Genomic DNA, 26862 nt, shown 5'->3' on the forward strand with positions numbered 1-26862 from the left:
TAAAACTATTTATGATCAATTTTTAAAATTATCCAGTATAATATTACCTTGCGCACATCCATTTCGGGCCCATCCTTGGTAACTAACAAATCAAAGCTCAGAATAACAAATCACTTCAGCAGTGCAGTAAGAACGACACTTTAAAACCCTCTTGTTACACTCAATTTGCGCTTTTGTTTTCATCTATTGTTTTCATATTTTGTAATCTGGCAATCTTTCTGCGAAAAAATTTTTAAATCGTTCTTGAAAAATTTTCTGTCCATGTAAGTTGATCTGATTTTGCTAAATTTATAAATCCAAAACAATACATGGGAACTATAAATTTTCTACCACTTTCAATGTAAGAATAAAAGTTTATGTAAAATGCATAAAACTTGGCAGTTATGAATATATTTGCCATTAGAATTACAAATGTAACGAAAATAAATGGAAAATCAATGATAACCAAAATTTGAATGCATAGTACCTCATCAATTACATTCAGTTATAGAGGATGTCATTTGATGTTTTCTGTGAACAAAGTATTAAATTGTCATATAGAAAATTAAATTAATTTGGAATATCGCTTTATTTATTTTTTTAAAAAATTTGATTTTCAGAGTTTGCTGACAGAAGTAGAATAAAAAATAATGTTAGCTCTATTATCTGAATATTTTAATTGAAATATATCTGGTGCCAGTTACTTCAGAAAATTAAGGTCCTACTGTATATAGTTTAGTATTCTTTGCTAAAAAGAACATCATAAAAATGACATTACTCACAAGGGAATTTAACTTCTCGGATACAATAGGACTAACTTTTCATGGATACAATAGGAATCTTCTATGTTGCTGCAAAATTTTCGTAAACACTTATTTTCCAACATGTAAAAGACATTTCTGAAGTTTAAAAAACTTTTAACGGATTCGAAAGATTTCAATTGCATTTTTATAAAATGTTCAAATATTTAGAGATGCCCAATATATTTTAATTTATTTCATCAATTTATTGTTCTATAAAAGACATTATGTATATTGTTAAAACTAGTCTGACTGACTTTGAAAATAGCTTTTCATTTTGTTTAGGTGGTTGATCCATGGGGCTGTGTGATTGCATGCTGTAGTGAAGGGGTAGGAATAGCTTTTGCTGAGATTAATATGAGCTATCTCAAAAACATTCGTCGAGATATGCCTATCTGGAAACATAGACGCAGTGAGCTGTATGGGAGTCTCATACTACCTGAAATCTCAGATGGTAAGCTACATTTATAGGCTATTTTAATTATGCTATGTTAAATTTTACAATCGAAATTTCCATAAATGTGCGGTTAGCAAAAGAAAAATTATTATTATTACACTGACGAGCGAAAAAAACTGGTACAGGCATGAGTATGCAAATAAAGGGGTATGAAGCCAATAAAAATACAACGATGCAATCGGCAATGCGTATATAAGACAACGAGTGTCTAGCACAGTTCTTAGATCGGTTACCGCTGCTACAATTCCAGGTTATACAGATTTAAGTGAGTTTGAACGTGGTGTTATAGTCTTCTATGTTGCTGCAATGCGTATATAAGACAACGAGTGTCTAGCACAGTTCTTAGATCGGTTACCGCTGCTACAATTCCAGGTTATACAGATTTAAGTGAGTTTGAACGTGGTGTTATAGTCGTCGCACGGAAGATCGGACATAGCATCTCCGAGATAGCAATGAAATTTGGATTTTCACGTACAACTATTTCACGAGTATACCGTGAGTATCGTAAATCGACCAAAATCCCCAGACATGAACATATTTGGGATGCCTTGCAACGTGATGTTCAGAAGATATCCCCACCCCCTTTTACTCCCTCTGGTTTATAGACAGCCCTGCAGGATTCATGGTGTCAATTATCTTCAGCAATACTTCACACATTGATTGAATCGTGTTGCGGCACTTCTGCGTGCTCGTGGGGTCCCTACACAATATTGGGCAGGTATACCAGTTTTTTTGGCTCTATTTATTGACTATTAGGTCATTAGGCTTCTAGCTCTCCAAAACTTCTTAACAATACAGTCAAAGTTTTTAGTGCAGTGTTTGTGTCCAAATGCTCAGCAGTCGTGGCTTGTCCAGAGTTACATGAAAGACAATCTGATGAAGCTTGAGGCGAAATAAATGAGAACATAGACAATCTTGTCCTGTCAAAAGTCTAAACATGGCTACCGCAGTAGAATGGGGTGAATCCAGAGCACAGTGAGTTCCACAGAGCACATTCCAGGACTCATCTCTAGCACTGTGAGATGCCAAACAGTGAACGATTGTTTGAAGCAAATAGTTAGCAAAAGAAAAAATATTGCACCTTAATAACATTTGTTTATCTAGTCGAGTCTTTCCGTTTGATTTTCACATACGAAAATGTTAGAATTTGCGAAGCTAACCTTAAATTTATCAGCTAATGTGTGGAAGGAAAGACAGGGGTCGCATTCTCCCTAAAATTCATAAAATTCCTAAAAGTATGTGCAAACCCTAAAATTCCTAAAAATCTGATAAAATTTTGTTGGTGTTCCTAAAAAATTAGAGTTATAGGCTAAATATAAATAAAAAAGCAATAATCTAAAATATAAGAATTTAACTACATTATTTAAAACTGTTTNAGTGAATCCAGAGCACCGTGAGTTCCACAGAGCACATTCCAGGACTCATCTCTAGCACTGTGAGATGCCAAACAGTAGACGATTGTTTGAAGCAAATAGTTAGCAAAAGAAAAAATATTGCACCTTAATAACTTTTGTTTATCTAGTCGAGTCTTTCCGTTTGATTTTCACTACGATAGAATTTGCGAGGCTAACCTTAAATTTATCAGCTAATGTGTGGAAGGAAAGATAACTAATGTGATTTTAAAAGAAAATATATATAACAGTCACTATTGCTGAAAGTTGACATTTTCCAATGATATGAGAAATTATGATAGAATGCTGATGAGTAAGAAAGTAGTTGATAAGTAAGTAAGCAATTTTGTGAAGAATATTGATAATTAAGAAATATATTGGATAACTATTAAAGCTTCTATGTGCTTCTTGATATTCTTAATATAATGTGAACAGTTATAAATTTTGGTGGTTCACAGTACCATAATATCTTTACATTTCTTATTATTCCTTGACTTATTTCCATTATCTTCTTATCTTAGTATATTTTGTTATGTGTTATCTTGATAATTAGGATAATATTACAAAATACTGTGCTAATTATATTACACAATTTATTGTATTTTTGTGTTGCTTCAGTTTTAGTAAATTGTATTTTTCTAAGAAAGATATTTGTTTGTCTTTGTGTGCAATTTTCTTTAAGTCTTCAATCTGATGAAATGATATTTAAAGCTAATAATTCACTCTAGGCTTATAAAAATATTTATTTATAGTTATGAAGTTGAAAGAGATGATAGTATCAACACTGCTCAATGTTTTTACCAAATTTTGTTGATCATGTTTGTTAATAGTAGCACACATGTAGAAAATAGTTTTAAAGTATTATCTTTTAAAATTTTATTCTATGTAATTTTGAATATCTAAATATTATAAGAAATAATATTTAGCTATCACTTAGATTTTAATCAATTTAAAGCTTCAGTCACGTGTTTTAATTGAGTGAAAATCTTATCAAAAGAAATCGAAACTGTATATCTTTTTAAAAAAAAGATAAATACCTGGAAAGTCTAGCAACTGATTCGATAGTTTAAATCTACAAAATATATGCAAGATTAAATAGGTAATAGCCAACTTAGTAAAAATATTACCAATTCTACTTATCAGAACTAACTTTGTTGCCAATGTATTTTTATACATTTCTTTTTATATTTTCTTAGGATCTGATTCTTCATATACATTTGCCAATATCAAGCTTAGACCAGAACACATATTTTACAAAACTAAGCATAGTATAGCTATTGTTAATAAAGGACCTCTTTTACCAGGACGTATCCTTTTTGTGTTGTTGTAAAATACAATATTTTTGTGGTTTTTAAAAGCTACTATGTTTAACGTGTATTTTCTCCCAACAACCAAGAAATAAATTGCAAATGTAATAAAGTACATAATTACATTTTGAAAAAAATAATGTAACTATTATTTTAAGTTTTTAGAGTAAGCAATTACTTCTATTTCTTATTCAGCTTCTTTATGCTATGTTTAGCTATGTTTTGGGAGATTTAGTAATCATTCAAAAAATATTACAGAATTAATAAAATTATTTTTAAGTCACTAAAAAATTTAAAAAAAAATTTTTTTTCTTAGATTGGTTAGAAAAAAAGAAATTAAATATTATAATGACCTAATTAAATATATTTAATACTTTTGTGTAGTAACAACTTTTTATAATATAATCATTTGTAATCATATTTTTTTGTAATATACAGCTATATTACTATAATGAAATATTGTATCGATTAGTGCTTTATAATTTCTTAAATGGAGAGGAGTGTGGTGCTGTAGCAAACACAGAGCTGATTTACCTAGTGAATCTGCTTCCATTTTTACCAGGAATCCTGACATGTCTTGGGATCCATTGGATAGCATTCATTTTCTAATTTTCAATAAGATTGGTAATAGCTTCTTTACACAGAATCTCTTTAGAAAAGAAAGTATTTCCTATTTTCCAATTAAAAAACAAACAAGGAGTACAATTTTTTTTAAAGACTCATTAGCAAAAAACACTGCAGAAATTTCCCCATCAAAGTTTTCACAAAATACCCCACTGGACTTTTTTAATAGAAAGAACTGACAATAAGCTCCAACACCATTTCTCGAAGTGAGATCAGCTGTCCCATCAGTATAGAGCTAGTCAGGGAATAGATATTTTTCATAGATAGTTGCAAATGATTTTATCTCTGTCTCAGACAAAGACCCTTATTACAAGGGAGAATGAGTTCAAGATTTATCTTAGCTGATTTTAAGAGTGTCAATGAAAAGCTGTCTATCAATAATGGGTAAACCCAAGCCTTTGCTGATTTTAAAAAAGTAGATTGAGATTTTAATCTTTACGAAACAGGTTTATAATTTGTCCAGTAGTGATTATTACTTCTATGCAACTTTTCTATGAGAACCAGAGCCAATTTGTCAGGGCAATCAGGTAGGGGTTTAATAGTGATCCGAAGCTACATTGATTGTATAAGAATCGATTTTTCAGCTCCAGTAATTAAACAAAATGCACAATTTTGTGTGATGTCAACTTTGAATATTATACTTTTGAAAGTGGTAATTATGAGTTCAGAAGGACAATCAAAAATGGGTTTAATATAAGATTTGTAAGCAATGGTGAGAACAATCTGAGATGCACCCCAAGTTACACCAGAATTCCTCTTCAATAACTTCATTTTATTTAAAGCATGCTCTTCTTTTCTCTTTTTGATGTGATTATCAAACTAGTTTAAAGTCCAACACAATACCTATTCAAGTGGTATGTTTTGTTCTCAGTAGAGGTTGGATCTTAAAGTTTTCAATACATTGGAATGTTTTTTGGTCCTTATCGGGCAAAAAGCTGAAATGTAGTTTTTTCAGAATTGACCTGCATTTCATAATCACCTGCCCACTTAACAAGTTTGATCAGTGCCTTATTTAACGGTATTCTAAGTTTCTGAATACCTGAGCATGTTACCCATGGTGCCAAGGTCATTTGCGTAAAATAAAAACATGATCCCCTTTATACTATCAAGCTTCTCTAAACAAAACAAATAAGGACTTACCTTTAAGGACCTGTGGAAGACTATTTCTCGTTTAAAACCAGGTTTTACCTTTCCATAGTTATCTCAGATTTAGTTGCTCCAAACTCCATCAAAGACAGATTTAAAATCTACCAATACAGGCAGCATGCTTTTTTACAGATGGAAATTGCATTTTACTTCTTGCAAGAATCTAATTACTTGTTCTGTGGTGCTTCTAAAGCCAACTTGCCTCTCTGTGATGTTATTATTTTCCTCCAAATAAAGTTTCAACCTATCAACTGCCATTTTCTCAACCACTTTGCTAAAGACAGAAATGTGTGAGATAGGTCTAAAACTTAATTTTTTTATCATTATATACATTATGATTAACTTTAAATCAACTTCTTTGATGAATGCTTTGCATATTTTTTTTTTAAATTTCATATTAAAAATTTAATTTGATTGAAGCTATATTTTTTTCGAAAAATTTAGATTGTCTAAAATTATTTACAAAAATACGCAAGAGAATAACAATCTTAGATAAGTCCCTGTTTTTAATCTGGATTACTGGTTGAGTTCAGATAATTGGAAAATTATGGTAAAAATATATTTCTTCAAAAAATGACTAGAAATATGGTGAAAATATTTTTACTATTTAATTTTTTTTTTACACAGAGTAAAATATTTTTAAATTATCAATTTTCTGAACTAAGATAGATGTTCTGGTAATTCCCATTCGAGTTGCAAAACGGTTGTCTGATTTATTTCCATATGAAGTTGCTGACTTATTTACTTGTGTGCAAATAGTACAAGCAAAAATTGAGGAAGCTTTTAAAACAACTTCATCAACAGTTGCTATTCAGGTCAGTAGCAAATTTATTGCCTCATATACAAATAGATTATAATATCTATTACATCTTTATCATAAGTTTTTGAATTTGGTATATATTAAATATTCAAAATTGCTTTTCAAATACAGGGGAGACACTGTAAACTTTAACGAATTACCCTTATTGTTATACAATTTTGTAGTCAAGATTACTGTCAAGTAATAAAATTCATGGTTTTTAAAAAATTCCATACGATGTGAAAAATAAGTTTTCCCCACAACTACCAAGGGTTATGAAATTTTGTTGTTAGCCGCGAATATTCGAAGTATAAAAATAAATAAATAGACACTTAAATGTTATCTTTAAATTTTATAGTAAATTCATGCATGCATAATATTAATGTTAGCATATGAGCCACGATGGCTCTGGGGATAGAGCGTTCACCTTCTAATTAGGCGAACCGGGTTCCAATCCCAGTCGATACGAATTCCGCAACCGGCTTTCACCAACCACAGTGCTGATGTGAAATATCCTCAGTGGTGGATCATGGGTTAGAGTTCCCTTGCCGTCAGGCAAACCGTGGGAGGTTCTCGTGGTCTTCCTCTCCATGTAACGCAAATGTGGCTTAGTTCCATCAAAAAGTCCTCCACAAAGGCATATTCTCTCAATACCCAGAGGGGAAAAATCCTCTCTAGTGAATTGTATTTCCCCAAAAACAGATTCATAAACACTTGTTTACTGTCATCTCTCAATCAATATTAATTTTCAATTGACATTTCAAGAATCTTTATAAATCCCACTATGAAAAGAGAATAAATTTATTGATAGATTAGACATTTCTAAACTTTTATTTAAAAATGTCTGTTTCATTACATTTTATATTAAAAAAAAGCAACATGATTGCTGTGTTTTGTAGCCATCCTCTTTTCAATAAGCCATGTATGGTACAAATATTGCCGTACTTTGAACCATCATTCCTGCATATGTCCTTATCCCATGTGTATTGCCATGTTTTGAGGGGAATAATATTCTTATTCTTAATATGACATGATATTGATATTCTTAATATATTAGTAATGACCATTCAGATGACTTTTAAAACTAGTTATTACTATATCAATCACTTTGAAATTTTATGATCATTGAAAAAAATGTAGTAATTCCGTTTTGAGAAGAAAACAGCAACTCATTTAATAAGAAAATGAGACTTTATTACACTTTGGGAAAAACGCTTCATTTATTACATTTAATATTTATGCATCAGTTGATGTAAATGTCAAAAAATGGTTGATGAAGCTGAAGAAGTGCAAAGTGATACCCAAGGAGACGGCAAAATGACGCAAAAATCAGTGCCAACATTTGCAAAAGACATTGAAACAATGAAGAACTTTCTGTATTTACACAAAATAAACAACAATCTGTTACAAATGTTGAAAATTAATTGTTTGCATTAAGAAGAAAAAAGTGAGTTCAAACCAAAATTTACAAATATTTTGAATAAATGTGTTTATTTATTTAATCTTTCTTTTAAAAGAAGTACATAATTTTTTTAATCAAAAATTTTTTTATACTTATTAAAAATTTATAGTCTTTTAACTTTATAACTTTTCATACATTTTCAAGTAATAATTTGATATATATGTTCCATATTTTTCGTTCTCTTGCAATCCTCATTTGCAATGAATGGTCCCATATGATCAATCGAGGTTCTACTGTAATTCATATACAACAGCAAGAGTACAATGTATTTCTTGCTGCTTAAAATATTTAGTTCACTATTAAAGAGTATTTCACAAAACTATCCTATTTTTTTTCCCAGGATGGACCCGAGGCTGGCCAAACAATACCTCATGTTCATGTGCATATTGTGCCCAGAAAAGCTGGAGATTTTGAAAAAAATGATGATATTTATAAAAAGGTAAAATTTTATTTAAATTTAGTTGGGTGTTCATATTTCAATTTATAAATTCATAAATATGAAATATTTTTATTATTATTGTTACATTCCTTTGTTTTATTACTTTTAAATAAACATCAAACATTGATACTTAAAGCATTTAACAGTTCGCTGAAATAAATCTAATGAATCATAAACCTAATAAAAATAATATTTCTAAACCTAATAAAAATAATTTATAGATATACTAACAAGCAGAGGACATGACTTAGAAAACTCACTTTGTGATGAAACTTGATAAATTTATAATATTAAAATAATAAAGCTCACAAACCAGTCTATTTCTAGAAAAGCGCCTTTCGAAATTTAAGCATACTTTATATGCTTGTCAAGTCATCACTTCAACAACGACACAGTGGTCTAGTGACAAGGATCTTTGGAGACTGAAAAATTTTTTCTCTCTTATTTTCATTATTGATAATTTTTTCTTTGGTTTACAAACAGTATTAATTTATTTTATTTTTCTAATTGTTGAATATTACGGGACATATAAATTACAGCACTTTTTTACTTCCTTTAATAAATATTTTTCTCTTTTCAAATAGTATTAACTTAAATATAAATCATTTTATTTTATTGATTGATTTTTTTTCTTTTTCTGGCAGATTATTTAAAACGCAGTAATAAATAAATGTTTCAATAGAATTATATTGGTTAAAATAATAATATTTACATACAATGCTTATATTATTGTAAAAGTTCAATTTTAAATTGATTCCTTCAAAATGTACTAATCTGGTTCAACCTGGTGGCATTTATTTTTAGACAAAAAAAAATGTATTACAGCGTTTACAGAATTCTGTACAATTAATGTAACAAAATCAAGAAATAAAATTAAAAAATGTTATTGGTTTGCTTCTAAACTTTCAAAAGATTGAGAATTCTTTTAGAATGTTAATTTTGTTTTTCAGCAGATCAACTTCACAAACATTATTCACGTACATACAATTTTTTTTTAATAATCACAATCCATATTATTTGTTCATAAAACAAAATATATGAATTAATTCTATTAAACAGAAAAATGAATTAATTCTATTAAACTATTATAAGCACTATTTATAAATATTTTAACTATTATTATTTAATTTAAAAATTTTATTATTACTGTATTTGATTTATCAAGAATAATCTAATAATTTAAGAAACATAAATAAAATAAAATGTATTTAAACTATTTGTAAACAGAAAAAATATTTATGAGGAGAAATAAAACAGTCCACTACACAATTTAAACCTCCAAAGTCTTGATGTTGAATAGGTTCCCTGCGACTAGACCACTGTGCCCTTTATTGAGGCAATAATTTAACTAGTATATTAAATATGATTGAATTTTCCAATGTGAGCGCACTCCTCTATTTTAAGGGGTGAATATCCTTAAGGTACACTACTAAGGTACCAAGTTTTATCCCAAAGTGAATTTCTTAAGTCTTGCTTTCTCCTTGTAAAAACATTTATATCTTATGCTCTGCAAAGTTCACAAGAAATATATGTACTGCAGGCTTATATTTTCTAATCAAAAAGTCTAAATGATACACAGCAGATAGTGTTTATGGTTACAAATAAAATATCAACTTCATATTCTTTATTGAATTTCTCAACTAGAGGCAAAAATATTACCTCAGGTACAAAATACAGCGCACAAAAAGAAACTAATCAACCAGAATGACTTTTGATCTAATAATATTAGATTTTCACGTACTAGGACCTAATCTTAATATTTCGAGCGGGTGATCTCAAATATACTAATTAGTTTGTGTAGACAATTATTTTAAATTACAAAATCAGACACAAAAACATATTTTCTCTACATAAGCTCACTTTTTTTGATAGATTTGGATTCTTTAGCACTAAAATATAGAGTTAACAGCATTAATATGACCCCGTGTATTTTGGTCACGAAAGCAGTCCAAATTTTGGTCCCCTAATTTTGTAAACGAATTAAAACTTTTTTGCTCAGAATTGTAAAATTAGTTTACCAAAAAATAATTCCATGCAAAAATTTATTTATTTTTTACATGATTTTATTTACAGTCAAAAAAGTTTTGTATAGTAATTTATTCATTTTTTTAAAGAATGTAATTTTATAAGATAAAATACAAATACTAAATGATATTGGTCGAATAGTTCTTAAGAAATAGATATTTAAAGTCCTATATTTAAAATTAAATAAAATTAAATAAAAAATTAATAAATGAATAAAATAAAAAGGACTGCTATGATTTTTTAGAAAGTTTTGCTTTTTTAGAAAGTTATATATTAGTTATTTAATCTTAGAGACATNTTAAAGTCCTACATTTAAAATTAAATTAAATTAAATAAAAAATTAATAAATGAATAAAATAAAAAGGACTGCTATGATTTTTTTAGAAATTTTTGCTTTTTTAGAAAGTTATATATTAGTTATTTAATCTTAGAGACATAGCTATTATCTTACATAAAACTTATTTTTATATCATGTGAAGTATTTTAAGTTAATATACTGTGTCACTAAATTAATAATCTTGACAAACTAAAACAGAAAGATAAAAACTTTGTTAACTTCAAAAAATATGAAAATGTAATTAGAACTTGACATGTTTTGAGCTCTAAAAAGAAGCAAATACTTAGGGTGGTCAAAAATAGGCATAAATTTTTAAGACTTGGCAGACGTGAAATGAGGAAAACTAAAGTAATTTGAAACAAATGTATAGTTATCAAAGAAAAATGGAAAAATAAGTGAAATATTAAGCTATAGATACCATGGTAGTCAATAGTGAAACAGAAATGAATTCTTTGGCTATGCAACCTTGGCTATATTGGATAAATTGGACATCTTTTAATAATTTAGACCAGTGTTTCCTAAAGTGTGGTAGGCGTACCCCCAGGGGTACGGGAACAGTTTAGAGGAGGTACGCGTTCTTATGCAAAATATCTTGCAACATACGAAAATTTCAAAACATTTAATTTTAAAACAAAGCTAGCCATGAAAATTTACGATAACATAATATTCTATTGCCAATTTTTTGCAGAGTTAACAGTTAATAATTACTGGTGTCAGCAGCCAGTTGTGATTTTTAATATTTGTGCAATTTTTTTATGGTAAAAAATACTTTCATTATTTTTATTAGTGGTACACAACGTTACGGAAAATTTAGAAAGGGTACACAAAAGTCTCACTGATTTAGACTAAAGGATCATGGTAGATAGGTCCTTTATCAAGAATGTAAATCTATTGCTGCACATTCTTTGAATTTTGGGGATAAGTTCAGTCTCAATAGCAATTAAGCAAAGAAATTATAGTAGCACTATTCGGTGATAAATATAGCTCATCGTAATTGATGAACATGTTGAGCGACGTTTTACAAAAATCCGCTTCAGAATGTATAAAAACATTAGAATGCTATTTGCATATTATCTTTATCAATAGAAAGCCATGTAACTCACATATTTGGTAGAATGAAATGATTTTTTAAAAAGTGAATCATACAATATTCTTAAACGTACATATTTCAATGCCACGTAGCATTCACAAATTTCTTCAATTATAAAAAAAAAAATATTGTAAATTATATAAAAACTTATGAATGTGCATTATAATCTTTTCCAGATATTTTCCCTTTTTTTACGGGGTCTTTTTCGTGATTTGTCCTACAACTCTATATAAAATTAAAATAATGAATGCAAATTTGGTTTTAGTATAAAATCTTCATATTTAAAAAAGGCACAAACAACTTAAATACAAATAAAGCTTTATAAAAGTTCATGTGTTCAAATACAAAAATATTAGAAAATTATGAATAATTTACATATCGATTCAAATTTTAATTTCAAAAGATATTAAACAAAAGCAATCTTTTCTTTTTTGGGCAGAAATCAACCCAAAAAAAATTTGTTGCCAAGAATCTTCAAGATATTATTCTATTAACCATTAAAAATAAAAGCCTTTCTGACCCGAGCTAACACAAAAACGATGTGACTTCAATTTTTATTTTCTTTTTGTTTTCTTCTCTCAGCTTAGTTGCTTAGCAACGGAGAAATAAAATTATTTCTCTCCTTCTTAATCTCCTTTTAGACAATGCCAAATATATATAGCTTCCTAGCACCCTAACATTTTTCGAAATTTTGTCTGTCCTCCCTCTCCTATTTTGAGGGTCAGGAATCAAAAATCATGTGTTTATTCGGAGAAAGTGCGTTTTTGTGTTTGATTTTGTAACTTAATTAATTAGCATATTTGAAGTTACCCCTTGGAACCACTAAGATTGATCTGATCATTAGAACCTAAATAATTCAAGGTGATATCTTTTTTATTTTGTACACTGTACATGCAAACTAACACTAACTTTATCCCCTTGCCTGAAGAGTAATTGATAGTTATAGTAATTCTATTTTATGTGCAAATAAATTACAAATTTACAGAATTTTAAGCCTCTCTTAAATGCAATTTTTGTGTATATATTTTAATAAAATTAAATTTTAACTATCTAAGATATCAACATATTTTATATATATATATAATCTGCCTTTCTAGTTATGTTAATTTTATTGATTAGTCTATTTTTAAGTCGGAAAAATCATACATAAAATTAATGATTCCAATTTTTATAAGCACTGTGTATAATAAAAGAGAAATGCAAAAAAAATTTATGAATGAAAAAATTTTTATTTTAAAAAAAATGTAAAATACATCTAGATTATCTCTTTACTTATAACATGTTTTTCAACCCAAATGTCTTGAATGAATCAATAAATCAATAACTAATTACAATTTTAAGCATACAATCTGAAAACTGGATTAATATTCATTCACATTGAATAATAATCAATAATTTTGTAAAATAAGTAAGATTATAAAATAATTAATTTTATACAATATTTTCAAACATTTCTACATTCTGTAACAATAATTTGACAGTATTTTAATGCATTACAAATTCTGTGAAAACAAGTTTAGTTTAGTAGTAATAAATTAATATAACTTATAAAAAATTAATACCTGCATTTTTAATTGAATGGAAAATTTATACTTTTATTATAGTTTTAAAAATCTATTGTAAATAATAAAAATAAATTATCAAGTGTAACAAAGAATGAATTAGTACCTATTTTTTGAATACACACATATTTTTTAAATCACATTCTTATTCTCGTTTTAGCTTGAAGAACACGATAAGGCTGGTGACCGTAAATGGCGGACTCCAGAAGAAATGACTGAAGAAGCTGATAAACTGAGAAAATATTTTTAAAATATAAGATATATTAGTTTTTTAACTTATATTTTCTTTTGTAAATTTAAATAGAAGTTATTTCCTCTTTTTATAAAAAAAATGTGTTGTAGAAGTTATGAATGATTCTTGGTATTCAGTATTCATGAATGATATAAATGCTAAGTGTAAATATTTTGGATTTGTAGATGATTATTTTCAACTAAATAGGAGTTTAAATTGTATATTTTTATGTATCAGAAATAAATTCGCTAAAATAAATCAGTATTTTAGATAAAATATTTGTGAAGTAAGTCATTATTAATTGTACTGATACAATTTTTACTGGGGGGGGGGTGAAGCTAAATTGTTTTCCAGAAATACACAAGGACAAGTTCTCAAATCTTCAATTAAAAGCTATATCTGTTTAAAAAAAAGTTTGTGTGAAGTCTAGAAAAAATACATGGCGAGAACCTCAAGAAAATTTGTTTGAGGTTTTTAGATTACCAATTTTAAGAATATATTCAAGGGAAAGGTTGGATGTCAAAGTTACAACCATTTACCAAAATATTATAAAAGTATTGTTAAAAACTTATACCAATGGAATCAAAAGTACACCCAATTACATAAATTAATTTTATTCTGTTACGAAATAAAAGTTTAACAATAATGACATTTACAAAGCCTAGTTATGATTTATTTATCGTGATTACGTGCAGTGCAACTTACTAAATTTTGGCAAATGAAATGCTATTGCTTACTCAATTTGGAATGTGTAAATTAAAAATGCATAAAATTTAAAGGAGATTAAAAACTCTCATTTTAATAATCTCATATCTCAAGAAATTTTAATAAATAATGCTATTTTTATAACTGTTGCAAGTTTGTAACATGACTTATGTTTTGTTTATTTAGGCTAACGCTCTTAATGTTTTTCATGAAAGTGAAGCAAAACGCCAACATGGATAAAAACTAGTTTTGTGAAAAGGAAAAGCAATTGTGACTTAATATTTAAAAAGTTAATCCAATGCTGCATTATTTAATCTCATAAACACTTGTAAAAATTGACAATTATTGGTTTCAATGTTCTTCACCTTGAGGAAAAGTAATGGTTAATTGGCAAACTTTAAAGCGCAGAAAAATTTGATGAATATGATATATTGTGCTTAAATATAAAGGCTTGAATTTATATATTTGCATATTGCAGCTATTTTATTTTAATCACTATTACTTTTTTTAGTGAAAGAACTCCAAAGAATGCCCCTAAACAGAAATGTCTGCATTATATTATGCCAATTGTGTAAAATCACAAACAGTGCATTTTTAAATTATGGAAACTAAAGTTATTCATCCATTGTTACATTCAATTGGATATTAGTAGGAAAAGGTGATTCTGATGTCTTGTTTCTATTTGGTAGTTGTATCATAAGAGGAGTATGAGTGAGTTTTTTTACTTCAAGTCTTTCATCCCTTAGTAATGTTTGCATAACTATTTTTTTAGATAATTTTGGCTGTGAGTATTTAAATTTTTTCAGATTGGCATTTCTTTCCTCTGCAGATGGGAACCTAAATCTTTTTACGCACTTCTTATTTACTGATTCTCCATTTGTAAAATTCTTTGGTTTTACAACATACACAGCATTAATAGGTATTGAAGATGAATCCTTTGTCTTTGAGGGATCATCCTTGTTGAGTTTGATGATTTTATGACACAAATTCAAGTGTTTTGTCAGTGAATTTAAGGTATAATCAGTCAGGTCGGTATTCTTCACTATCTCATGAATTTCAGAGAGTTTTTTCAAAGCAGCTTGCTTTGATTCCCTTTCGTCTAAATTACTTATAGAAACCTGTGTTTCAAACTGTGGCGAATTTTCTAAACTAGATAAATTATGAGATGAATCAGATTTTTTTACTGATGCAATTTTTTGTGAAGTATTAAAGGAAGTATTTTTAACCCGAGTTAAACTATCCATACACTTCTTTAAGGATTCAAAGTCAGCAAGCGATATTTCCTTTTTATTATTCTTTGGTTCACATAGAGAGGGAGATGGTGGTTTAGAAGAATTTTTCTTCAAAAACTTAAACGCAACAGCATGGATATGCCTGCAAAGATTTGAATTAACCATGTTGTTCACACAACTGCAGGAAAACATGTGGATACAAATGTTGCATTCCTTACACTTCAAAACACAATGATCGGGACAAGTTTCAGTTTCTTGAGTCACAAATTCTTTCTCGCCATCTTCATTCTGAACGCTCCATAATTTTTCACACATAAAAGTTATATGCTCTTCCGGTATAGTCACGCAACTCTCGTGGTATAAATTTATGGCATCAAGAGCTAAATTTATTTTGTCATCATCAAACGAATCCAGAATACGATCCATCATCTTATTTCGTAAGATCTTCATCAAGACTTGGATCAGCCTGAACATACTCCTTTGTTTTGTAGCTCTGGAGCAAGCAACATCGATAGCGTAGTGCATAGATTCCAAGTGGAGGCTGGTCATACAACTGACGTCCTTTCGGCAGTAAGTAGCCCACTTATCAAAGTTGGATGGAAATCTTTGTTCAAACCAGACCTTGAACTTTTCAAAGATTACATTGTTATGAAGCTTTTTCACCAAGTTTTCAAACATACAAGTAAAGACATCTTCACTCTTACAGTCCATAATAATTTTCATGGTATCAAATACTTCACATCTTTCTTCATGTTTAATGGCATATCTTATAAGCTGATTACTGATTAATTTTCTAGTGCTCCAGTAGCTCCAAAGCCAATGTGGACTATCACCCATCACATCAACCCATGCTTCATAAATACTAAGCTTCATGTTTGAAATTAAATACTTAGGTCTAAGTTTACCAGTATGCTCTTTTATGGAACTGAAAAACTGGGCTACGGTATACTTGCTAAAACTATTACAAAGGCAATATGCAACTGGAAAAGCACGATGTAATTCATCCATTACATACATAACAATAAAGGACCTTTTAGAAATACTGCATACATCTACACAAATAAGGTCCTTGAAGTTTGATAACAGTATTTGTTTTTGAAATTCTGTCATTATTACTAAAATAAACTTTTCTTTCTCACATTCTATATTTTCCAGCTGGCAAAGTAGAATAGGAGATTCTTCCATACTACAACATTTTTGAACCCATTGAGAAATGCATTCAGCATCACTGAAAAAGCTTGTGTGAAAACTAGGAGCTGAAAAAACTTGTTTTACCCACTTTAAATATCGTTTTCTCAAAGGAAATGTTTGAGTATTGTCCATTATTTCACCTCCTTTAAGTTCCTTCATCAGCTTTTCAAAAGAATAACCTTTCAACACTAGTTCTGAAAAAGAAAAGAATATTGAGTGAAATTAAATAACTTAACAATAATTACCATACGCAACAGTCTAAAAATAAAACTGAGTTAATTTATTTTAATAATACTTATTACATATTTATAAGATAGTTGGTTGGCTAAAAAAAAGGAACACTCTGAATAACTTTTGACTGGATCTTCACGTTCTAGGACTCAATCTTAAATGGTTCTAGGGGGTGACCTCAAGTATGGTAATTAATTGGTGTAGACGATATTTTCCAAGATAAATCCATGCAAAAAATAAATTTTAGTAATTATTTATTATTTTTTTAGAAATAGTCAAAAAAATTTTGAATTGTATACAATTTTTTACATCATTTTAAAATATCTAATTTTACATTACAAAATTTGAGGGAATATGGTAGAATAGTTCCAGAGAAATCGAATTTTGAAAAAGTCATAATTAAAATTCGATTTCTAAGGAACTATTCAATTAATTTCGCTTAAATTTTGTATTTTGCCATACAAAATTAGACACTTTAAAATGATTTAAATATGTTACAATTCAAAAATTTTACGACTGTTATTAAATAAAAGAATAAATAGTAAATATTAACTCATTTTTTTTACATGGAATTATCTTTGGATAAACAAATTTTATAATTGTGTGCAAAGATTTTTCAATTCGCTTTAAAAACTCTAGAGATATGGCAAAAAATAAACATTAGGGGTTCCAAACTTTTGATTGCTCACCTGATCAAACTATGGGGACCATATTTCCCAGATTGGAACTACCCCCTATATTTTGGGGGTCAAAAATCTAAATCCGCTGGAAGAAAGGTATGTTTATTTGGAGAACGTATGTTCTTGTGTCTGATTTCATAACGTAAAATATCGCCTGCACTGAATAATTAGTATATTTTAGGTCACCCCCTCGAACCATCAAGATGGAGTCCTAGAGCGTGAAGACAGATCGTTAGATCAAAAGTTATTCAGGGTGGTCCATTTTTTGACACACTTCCCTCTTTTTTTACTTTATAAGCTTAATACGACTTATAATAAAAAGTCAGTTATTATGCCAAGTTTTTAAGTCACCATCGAAAGGTGGGTATTAAAAATATAAAAAAAATAAAGTTATTTTCATTTGTTTTTTTAACAAATGTCTTTACGACAAAACTAATTTTGAAAAGTATTTGATACCATGTAACTGTTTTATTTTACTTGCCATATTGTGAACAAAAATAACTTATTTCTTTAAATAACTGTGTATTCTAATTAGCTATATGAATTCATATCAGCAACAAAAACAGTTATAAGTATTACATTTATTTTCTGATAATTTTTTTATTATGGCAAAAATAAGGCATTTTTACTCTAAGTTTGTTTTGTTTTTTTTTCTGAAGAAGGTATAAAACTGCAAAGAATATTTTACAAGGGATAAATGGAAAAAAGAAACCCTGTATTTTTAGATATACTGTTAAGAATCACTTACTGTCACCCATCCTTCTTTTATTTCATGACGAAATCAGAAAGAGATACTATTTGCAAAGAGTAATACACAATACAAAAGAGAAAAAAAACTCCCCATCTACATAAAAAGCGGTAAAACCAGCTCTTCAAATAGTTTATAATCTCTCTTGAATTTTTAGAGTCATTTATAAGAAAGACGACGAAATAAAAAATCTGAAAAAACCAGGCAAATGAATGGATTTGTATAAGAAAAGTCCTCTTTCACGGCATCCAAACAGTGTTCGGGTTAGAGTATTTGTTTGTTTTTTTAAGAACTAAGTATATATCACATATGTTGATACTAACCCACCTCTAATACTTACTGTGTTGTAAATTATAATACAATAAAAAGTTGTCTTATATAGTGAGGATAATCAGAAATGCACAGCTCTAACTTATTCAACTAAAACTATTAGTTACCTTTCACATGAAATAATATCCACTTGAATTTACATAAAAACTTAAATTAAATATGGATTTAAATTTTTATTATTTTACATCCTTCTAATATATATGTATGTATTATTTATACATATATATAAATTAAATGTTTTTATTTGCCCCTTAACTTGACCATGTTCTTCTTTTCAAGGGATTCTTCTAACTAAAGAGGTTGCCTCAATCCTTGCTCTCTATTATAAAAATAACTTTAAAAAGTGAAAAATCAACCAGAAATCAGCTGATATTTACAATTTAAAATTTGTAATTAAAACCATAATACAAATAATGTTGTTATACATCTTTAATTTCAACTTCAAAACTCACCATCCACAGCAGCTTTTTCAGCGGGAAATACTTGTGCAATCCCTATTCCTCCTCCATGTCCATAATGAGTAGAATGGTATGTCACCAAGACTCCTTTTGGAGAAACCTCGGCAAAAATTTCCGATGGACAAGATATGCCCATTTTTATAGAACGACCAATGCCTCGCATTCTGTGGTATTCAGTTTTCCTATGTTTTTCACTCGAATATTTCATTCCAGACCGTGAACAGTAGTATCTAAGTCCATTTGTCTCTTTTAATTTACTTGCAGGAAAGTAAGAACACAAACTTTCTCTTTCGGTATTGCACTTCCAGGTTAAGAAAGCTAAAAAGTAACAAATAGGAAATTAAGAAATAATAATTTTCTACGAGTTATTTTCACAATAATTTTCTACAAGCTTTTTTTAAAACTTAATTTAGTGCACTATAAAATTACTTCATTAAAACAAGGTTTTCTTAATATAATTGTTTTTTAAAACCGTCAAAGGTAGATACTGCAAACTTGGACAAATCTAGATTTCCTAATCCATTTCTTTTGATAAAGAAAAAAAAAACTTTAAGTTGAATACATTTCTAGGTACTCCTTGATTTCAAAAGCATCATTTGTGTCATCATCAACAAAAAAAAAATTTTTTTTTTCATCTTATTTCTGAAGAGTTTAAAATGTTTTCTTGAATTTTAATTTTTACAGACTACTTTGAATTATTTACGAATCATTTCTTGAATCTATAGTTAGAAAGAGATTGCCATGCAATGTAGATTTTGCTTGAATCATCCATTTTTAAAAAGGTAGAGAGAAAAGGGGAGCGTATATGGACAATTTAACTTTCTCTAAGTTAAAAAAATGCAAAAATTATGAAATAATATATTAAGTTAACAACACTATGTGCTTAGGAGATAGAGCGCTTGCTACCAATGAGGTGACAGTTTTTTGAATCCCAGCGATGGCTGGTCGACACGAATTCAGTATCCGGTTCGCATTGACCACAGTTCTTACATAAATATATCCTCATTTGTTGATGGATTATGGGTTAAAGTCCCCTTACCCTCCAGCTAACCGTAGGGGTTTTTCCTTTCCATATAACGCAAACACAGGTTAGTTTCATCAAAAAGTACTCCACAAAGGCAAATTTCCCTCAATATTTGATTAAGAAGTTCCCTTGTCTTTTGGATTGAGTTCAAAATTACATGGCTACGGAGTTGAACATTCATAGCCATAAAATCAAAATTAGGTGGGCTATCCATTGACAGTTATAAAGTAAAATATGTTTCACAAACTCAACATATTTTATTTTATAGATTTCTTTGAACAGCCGACCCAATTTTAAGTTTATGACTACCAATGTTCAATTCTGTAGCTCAGTAATTTTGTAACCAAACCAGAAGACAATCGAACTCCTAGATCAAGTATTAGGAAGAATTCGCTTTCTTTATGATAGAACTAACCTGTATTTGGGTGATGCATGGAGAAGAAAACTTAAAGAACATCCCACTATTTTTTTTATAAAACTTTTATCATAATTTAGGTTTACACCAGATTTCATATCTTAGTGGTTCTCACTAAGATTTTCATTTAGTTGTACAAACATATAACATGATAAACAAATATAAAAAAGATGAAGTTATACAAACATCCAAGTTACATGCATATTTTAGGATGCATATCAACTATTGTTAACATGTATGCAAAAAACAACAGGCTATTTGAAATGTTATGAAAGTCAGTTGGTTTTCAAAATTCAATTTTTTTTATAGTATATTAATGATCTGTTATTCTCGAATTAAGTATTTGAGTATAATAAATCATATTTTCTGCTGAACTCATTTCCCTAGTAACAGACTCAATTTTTTTCGATCTTGTTTTCAGAAGTTATTATAGATTGTAAAACGGTCTTTCAAATCCTTATGATTTTAAAAGACATTATATTAATGCAATTGATTATTTTACATGGTAAATAATGCTAATTATTTTACATGGCATTAAAAACATGATATTTTTAATACAATATTATTTTGAAGAGCTAAATTTCTAATGATTCTAATATAAATTTACATGCTTTAACTGCTTGCTTTTTTGGTAGTTATCGACAACCTGATTTATATGGTTTATGAAATCTAAATTTTTTTACATTTAATATTTGTGATAGAGTGTAAATTGAAATAGAGTAATTACTTAATGACCTGCTCAATCTGTGATGATTCTACTGTAAACCCACAAGGTTTATTCCAGTTTTTTCTTCTTCTTGGCAATACAACAACAAGCTTTGGCAAGATTACCACATGAATTTTAAAATCATGATTATTTTTTAAAACACTAATAAAGATAACACTTATATTTAATCCTGCACATAGAGGACAAATTAATTATCCATGCAATAAAGGTATGAACAATACTTAAAATTAATGTTAGATACTATAAAGCTATTTGTCCTTCGAAGCTATAAGCATCATTATGTACTGGTCCCTAATCAATAAGACTGGTTCACTAGAAATTTAATGTTTAGTACAATTCTACATTAATTTAATTCATTTTCATGCTTCATAATAATATGTTGTTAATTTGTTTGTAATAAAACTTGATTATCATAAATTAATTCAGATATTAATGAAATTCTAAATTGGTCTTATATAAAAAAAAATTTAAGGGAAAAGAATATTTTAGTTATGTTACAATTTTCAAAAAAAAAAAATTTGATCGCCGAAAGGCGTTTACAGGTTACCCATCGGAAGAATGTTTGTTGTCTAATTCTTTTTTTTCCAGTTTGAACTGAAGGTTAGAACTTCTGATTCTTAATTAAAACAATAAAAACAAAAATATCATTCAAATTATGAAATTCACAACTCAAGAAGTATTTATGGGATCTCTCTGGTCCCATATCTCAAAAATAAACTCTCCAACTTAATGCATAAGAAAATTAAAAGTGAAAAAAAGAATTCTAAAAAAAAATTATCAAACAGCAACAGTCGACATAGCGACGCATGCAATAAGGACTCATGTACACTGTTTACTATTACTCTTGAACACGGTTGAAAAATGTGATGACATCCAAATAAGGTGTGCATGCAATCAAACTCATTTTGCCAATGGGTAATAAATGCACAAAATTGCTGTTATTATCCAAATAAAATTCAGAAAAATAAACATCTGTATTAAATAATAATGCAATTGTTATTTTCTGCATCAAACTCTAGCCATTCGTAATTTGTCAGCCACTGATTCTAAAATACACAAGCTAACTTACTTTTCTCATACTGGATATCCCTTTATTATTTCACTGTATCATACACTTTTATTTATTTATTTATCATTTTTTTAAAGGTGCTCTTATTTCTTAAAATGTTGAATCAACAAGGGCGCCGACAAAAGGGTTGCGAACTTGCACCCCCTGGCTTTTTTTAAAAAACTATTAAAGAGATACAGAAAAACAATTTTATTTTAAAATTTTTTGTTAAACATATTTTTATAGAAAAACAAATAATTAAGTAATTATTGATACAAAACATTTAAAAAATTCTTTGATCAAACAAGAACTGTAATCGTCTTGTTTGCTGTCCAAAACTGTTTATAACTTTTTCAATGAATTCTGAGTCATCTTTGATTCTTTTCTTATGCACACTGAGTAGGCACAAACTTGGTAAATATATAAGCTATATTTTTAAATTTCATTTTATAAAATAAAAGTGATATTATATTTTCAATTATTTATTTAGTTTAACAAGGGTGTATAACACAAACTGACTTCTCACAATTGTAAAACTTCATCAACACAATAAATACAAACATGTTAGTATATGAAACTACTGTTTGTAGTTATTTGTGTTTCAAAGTCAGTAACTAAGTTATGCCAGCGCCATCAATGCAGTTTCTCGTGGCAAAATTTGCAAGTACAAGAAATTCTTACTTTTTGTAAAATATCTTGCTAACAACGAAAAAATTAACAGATGAAAGTATATGTAATAACAAAACAAAATGTAATAACAGAATATTTTAAGAAAAAAAAATGGAGGGGGGGAGTTTGTTAGAGGGTTGCACCCCCTTTTATATTATTCTGCCGACGCCCTTGTGTATCAATAAATAATTCTATAAAAACACAAATCTCAAAAATGAAAAAAAACTCAAACATGTTACAAAAGAACTACATAAAATTATTACATAGAATATTATATTACACCCTAACCTTTATCATACCATTCTAGCACAGCATACCTTTTAGGTACGACATTACTTCATATGTGTTGGTGGTCCCATGGATTAGTGGTATTATTCAATAGTGGTCTAGGACTTGTAAACCACCAATGATTTCGAACACTGAAAATGTTAACAGATATTGCATAAAGATCATTTTATGACTGAAACTGTAGAGGAACGTAGAAACTTAAAAATATAAACATATTTATTATTATTACCTAAAATTAAATAAAAATATTTCAAAATTATATTTTTATTTAATTTTAATATTTTATATTTTTATTTAATTTTAATATTTTTATTTCATCTTAATATTTTTATTTAGTTTTAATATTTCAAAAAGCACTTACTTTTTGGTGCCAAGAGGATGACTCAGTAAATTTTTTTTCCTCCATGATAATATGAACATAAATAATTTAATTAAAAGATAAAATTAGTTTGCCAACCTTTATCGCCAAACTGGCTTAATTCATCAGGCATTGGGGAAAAAAGACATCACTGTAACACAATGATACTACAGCAATAGAATCATGTTTATTATAAGGTTAGATTCTTTCATAGATCCTGCACTGAATTTGGCATAAGTTTTCCACAGCTAAGATTTAGTACAGAGACAAATATTTAAAATTTTTTTTAGTTTCTCGTATATTTATGTTTATTGACAAGCTCATAAAGGTAATTTAGTAAAAACTTTCAGGTAAGAGATAAATCACTATATTTTTCTTTTAAAAATTAATAATAGCATATGCAGGGGTGATTGTGATCCCAAGTCAAAATTCCAGAAAATTTCTTCAGTTAAAAAAAAAAAAAAAGTTTAAATTGAAAAATTAGAAAATAAATTTAAGCAAGGTTTTCTTCCTGCTTCTCAATTTTTTTTAGCTTACTTAAAATTTTCCACATACCTATGATGACCTGGAGAAGTAATTGAAATTTACAAATAATATGTCTTTCTTTCTTGAGTTTATGATTATAACAACTATTTACTGATAAAAAAATGAATATTAATCTTGCATATAAGCTTATAAAGTATCTCTCTGGCTCTCCCTTACAAACAAATAAAATAAACTGTGTTTTTAAGTTCCACCTTTGAAAATTTGATTTACGGAAACTTCTGTGATCATTGATTTTTTTAGACATCTGGACTTTCGATCTCTGGAAACTTCCAGATCACTGTTAGCGAAAAATTCGGAAAACCGGATTTTTTCTGGAGCACAATCAGCCCAGCATATTTTAGTTAGATCCAATACTAAAATATACCCTATAACATTAAGTATTAAAAAGAACAATAAATCTCAGCTAGGAAAAACCACTGCAGATGAGCTACCACCTATGTAATGCAGTCTAATAAAAAAAAATTAACACTGAAGAATTATTTAAAATGTTTTGCAAAGTTTTAGCTATCAGTACTGGCTCCAAAAGATCACAAAAATAAGAGAACAGTCAGAGAGTGGCACAAAAGTAACTAAAAATAAACCATAATTTGTGTTAATTTTAACTTACCATCCTCTGTTGAAAAATACAACATCTCAGGTTTTGTATTAAGATTGTGAACTTCCTGAAGATGATCTCTTAAGTTACTCCTTAACTTGAAATCTAAATTACAATCCAAACATTTAATACGATTGTTTGAAGGGGAAACAATGGAATGTACTGTCTTTAGATGTTTTAGTCTCGTTTTTCTGTTATTAAATATTCTACTACAAATATGACAATATTCAATCTTCAAACTTTTTGCCATTTCATTTTGTTCCTGCAACAATACCTGACTTTCGGAAAACTTAGGGTGTTCTCTCTTATCATCAGCTATATCATAATCAATAACAATACGAGTTAAATTTTCATTCTGAACTTTAATAACAGTACTATTAATTTGTAAGTTACTTTCTGTACAAGGGGACTCTGAAAAATTTAAATTTTCATTGTTATTTATAATTTCTGAAACTGCATTGTGTGCTTTTCTTTGATGATCGCATAAACTTACAAAATTATTAAAATATTTGTCACATTTATCACACGAATATTTTTGAACAAGTAAAGTAACAGAAGAGTTATCAAAAGCTGTTTCACTGTCTGATACACTGGTTTCAATTTTAGTATCAACATCATGTGAAGGCATTTCAACACTCAAATAATTTTCAGTTTTATTTTCACAATTATCTGAAGTCTTTACAAATTTTTTAAGAATGCTTCTCATTCGAAGTAATTTATCTGATATTAGTCCAATAGTTTCTCCATATTGAGAGCTAGATTGGGCGTTTTCATGACTATGTGGAATTGTATTAACATTTTCAGAAACATCTTGTTTCTCACTCAAGCTGGAATATTCAATAGGACCAAGTAATAGTTCTGCTTCATTTTGGGACAAAATTAACTGCCCTGAATTTTGATCTACATCAATTTGAACACATTCATCATGCTTTAATTCTGCTTGATTTGCACTCGGTTCTTCGACGGTATGCACTTCAATACATTCAGCTGCCAAACGAGTTTCGTTATCGTCGGGAGAACCAAAAAAATAGACATTTTCAAAAGTTTCAGAGTTAGCCATTGAATCATATATCTCTAGCAATTTAAGCTAACATAAGTATTAAAGCTACTTAAACAATTTAGAAAAAAAAGTGATGCACGGATTATTTGGAAGTAGGAAAAGTAGTAGCATGACGATCCGTTTTGGAGCTCAATACTTTCATAAATGCGCTTTGAAAATAGAGAAATATTAAAAAAAGTTGATACCATATATCAATTTTAAGATTTTCAGTAATGCACATTAATTAGCTTGTAGCTTATACAATCCATCTAATAACTAAAACTTCCATTATTGATCAAAACTATTTATAGATGGCGCTGACAATCTTACTTTACTGTGACATTTGTGTTGGATGCGAAGAGATCGCGCGCGAGTTTGGAGAGATGAACGAGATCCTAATTAGCGAATATTTCATTGGAAAATAACGCAAAGTATTATGTACCTGGAAAATATTCTAAAATAATATCCTCCAGTGTCTTTTTACGATTCGCGATCACAACGAACTATAGGAGGCGTTGTTGTATGAGACGCATACCTGCGATTTCTATATGAACCGTCATTCAGTTACTCTGGAGACGTCTTTAATGTAGCGTGTAGCATTGTAACGTTCCTTCTTTGATGTGGCTTATTAAATTTATAAAAGAAAAATGTTTGATATCCTTTCTTATACAACCGAAAACAAGATGGTATCTCTTTTTTTTTTTTAGAGAAGGAACATCCAAAACACATCCGAAAAATATTTGTAAATAAACAGAAGAAAATATGTATCTTCTTATTAGAGTTAAAACCTAATGCCTGAGAAATAGTTTTACTAAATTTAATGATATAACCTGAAAGGCCTATTTAAACTTTACATTCCATAGTTTTAAGAATCATATTACTTCAAACATTAAAATAAGCAAAAAGTATACATAAGCTTCATAATTTT

General features: G+C 28.6%; 2 protein-coding genes across 5 annotated transcripts in view; one reads left to right on the plus strand and one right to left on the minus strand.

The window, feature by feature from the left end:
- LOC107439932 (NFT-1 protein) overlaps positions 1-13926 on the plus strand; it is a 32122-nt gene extending 18196 nt beyond the window's left edge. For all 4 annotated transcript variants that reach the window (XM_043053605.2, XM_043053608.2, XM_043053606.2 and 1 more), the window contains exons 8-12: positions 1065-1233; positions 3824-3934; positions 6374-6519; positions 8306-8404; positions 13579-13926. In XM_043053605.2, coding sequence (XP_042909539.1) covers positions 1065-1233; positions 3824-3934; positions 6374-6519; positions 8306-8404; positions 13579-13668 — 615 coding nt within the window. In that variant the 3' untranslated portion in view covers positions 13669-13926. The remainder of the gene's footprint in view (positions 1-1064; positions 1234-3823; positions 3935-6373; positions 6520-8305; positions 8405-13578) is intronic.
- LOC107439935 (uncharacterized) lies at positions 13066-26207 on the minus strand. Its single transcript, XM_016052689.2, has 3 exons — positions 24908-26207; positions 19220-19543; positions 13066-16972 (listed from the first exon to the last, which is right to left on the minus strand). Exons 1-3 carry the CDS (start codon positions 25953-25955, stop codon positions 14970-14972), a joined length of 3375 nt encoding a protein of 1124 aa, XP_015908175.2. The 5' UTR covers positions 25956-26207; the 3' UTR covers positions 13066-14969.
- Positions 26208-26862: the final 655 nt, after the last annotated feature.

The sequence above is a fragment of the Parasteatoda tepidariorum genome, chromosome 10, assembly GCF_043381705.1.
Source record: "Parasteatoda tepidariorum isolate YZ-2023 chromosome 10, CAS_Ptep_4.0, whole genome shotgun sequence".
Classification (NCBI taxonomy): Eukaryota; Metazoa; Arthropoda; class Arachnida; order Araneae; family Theridiidae; genus Parasteatoda; species Parasteatoda tepidariorum.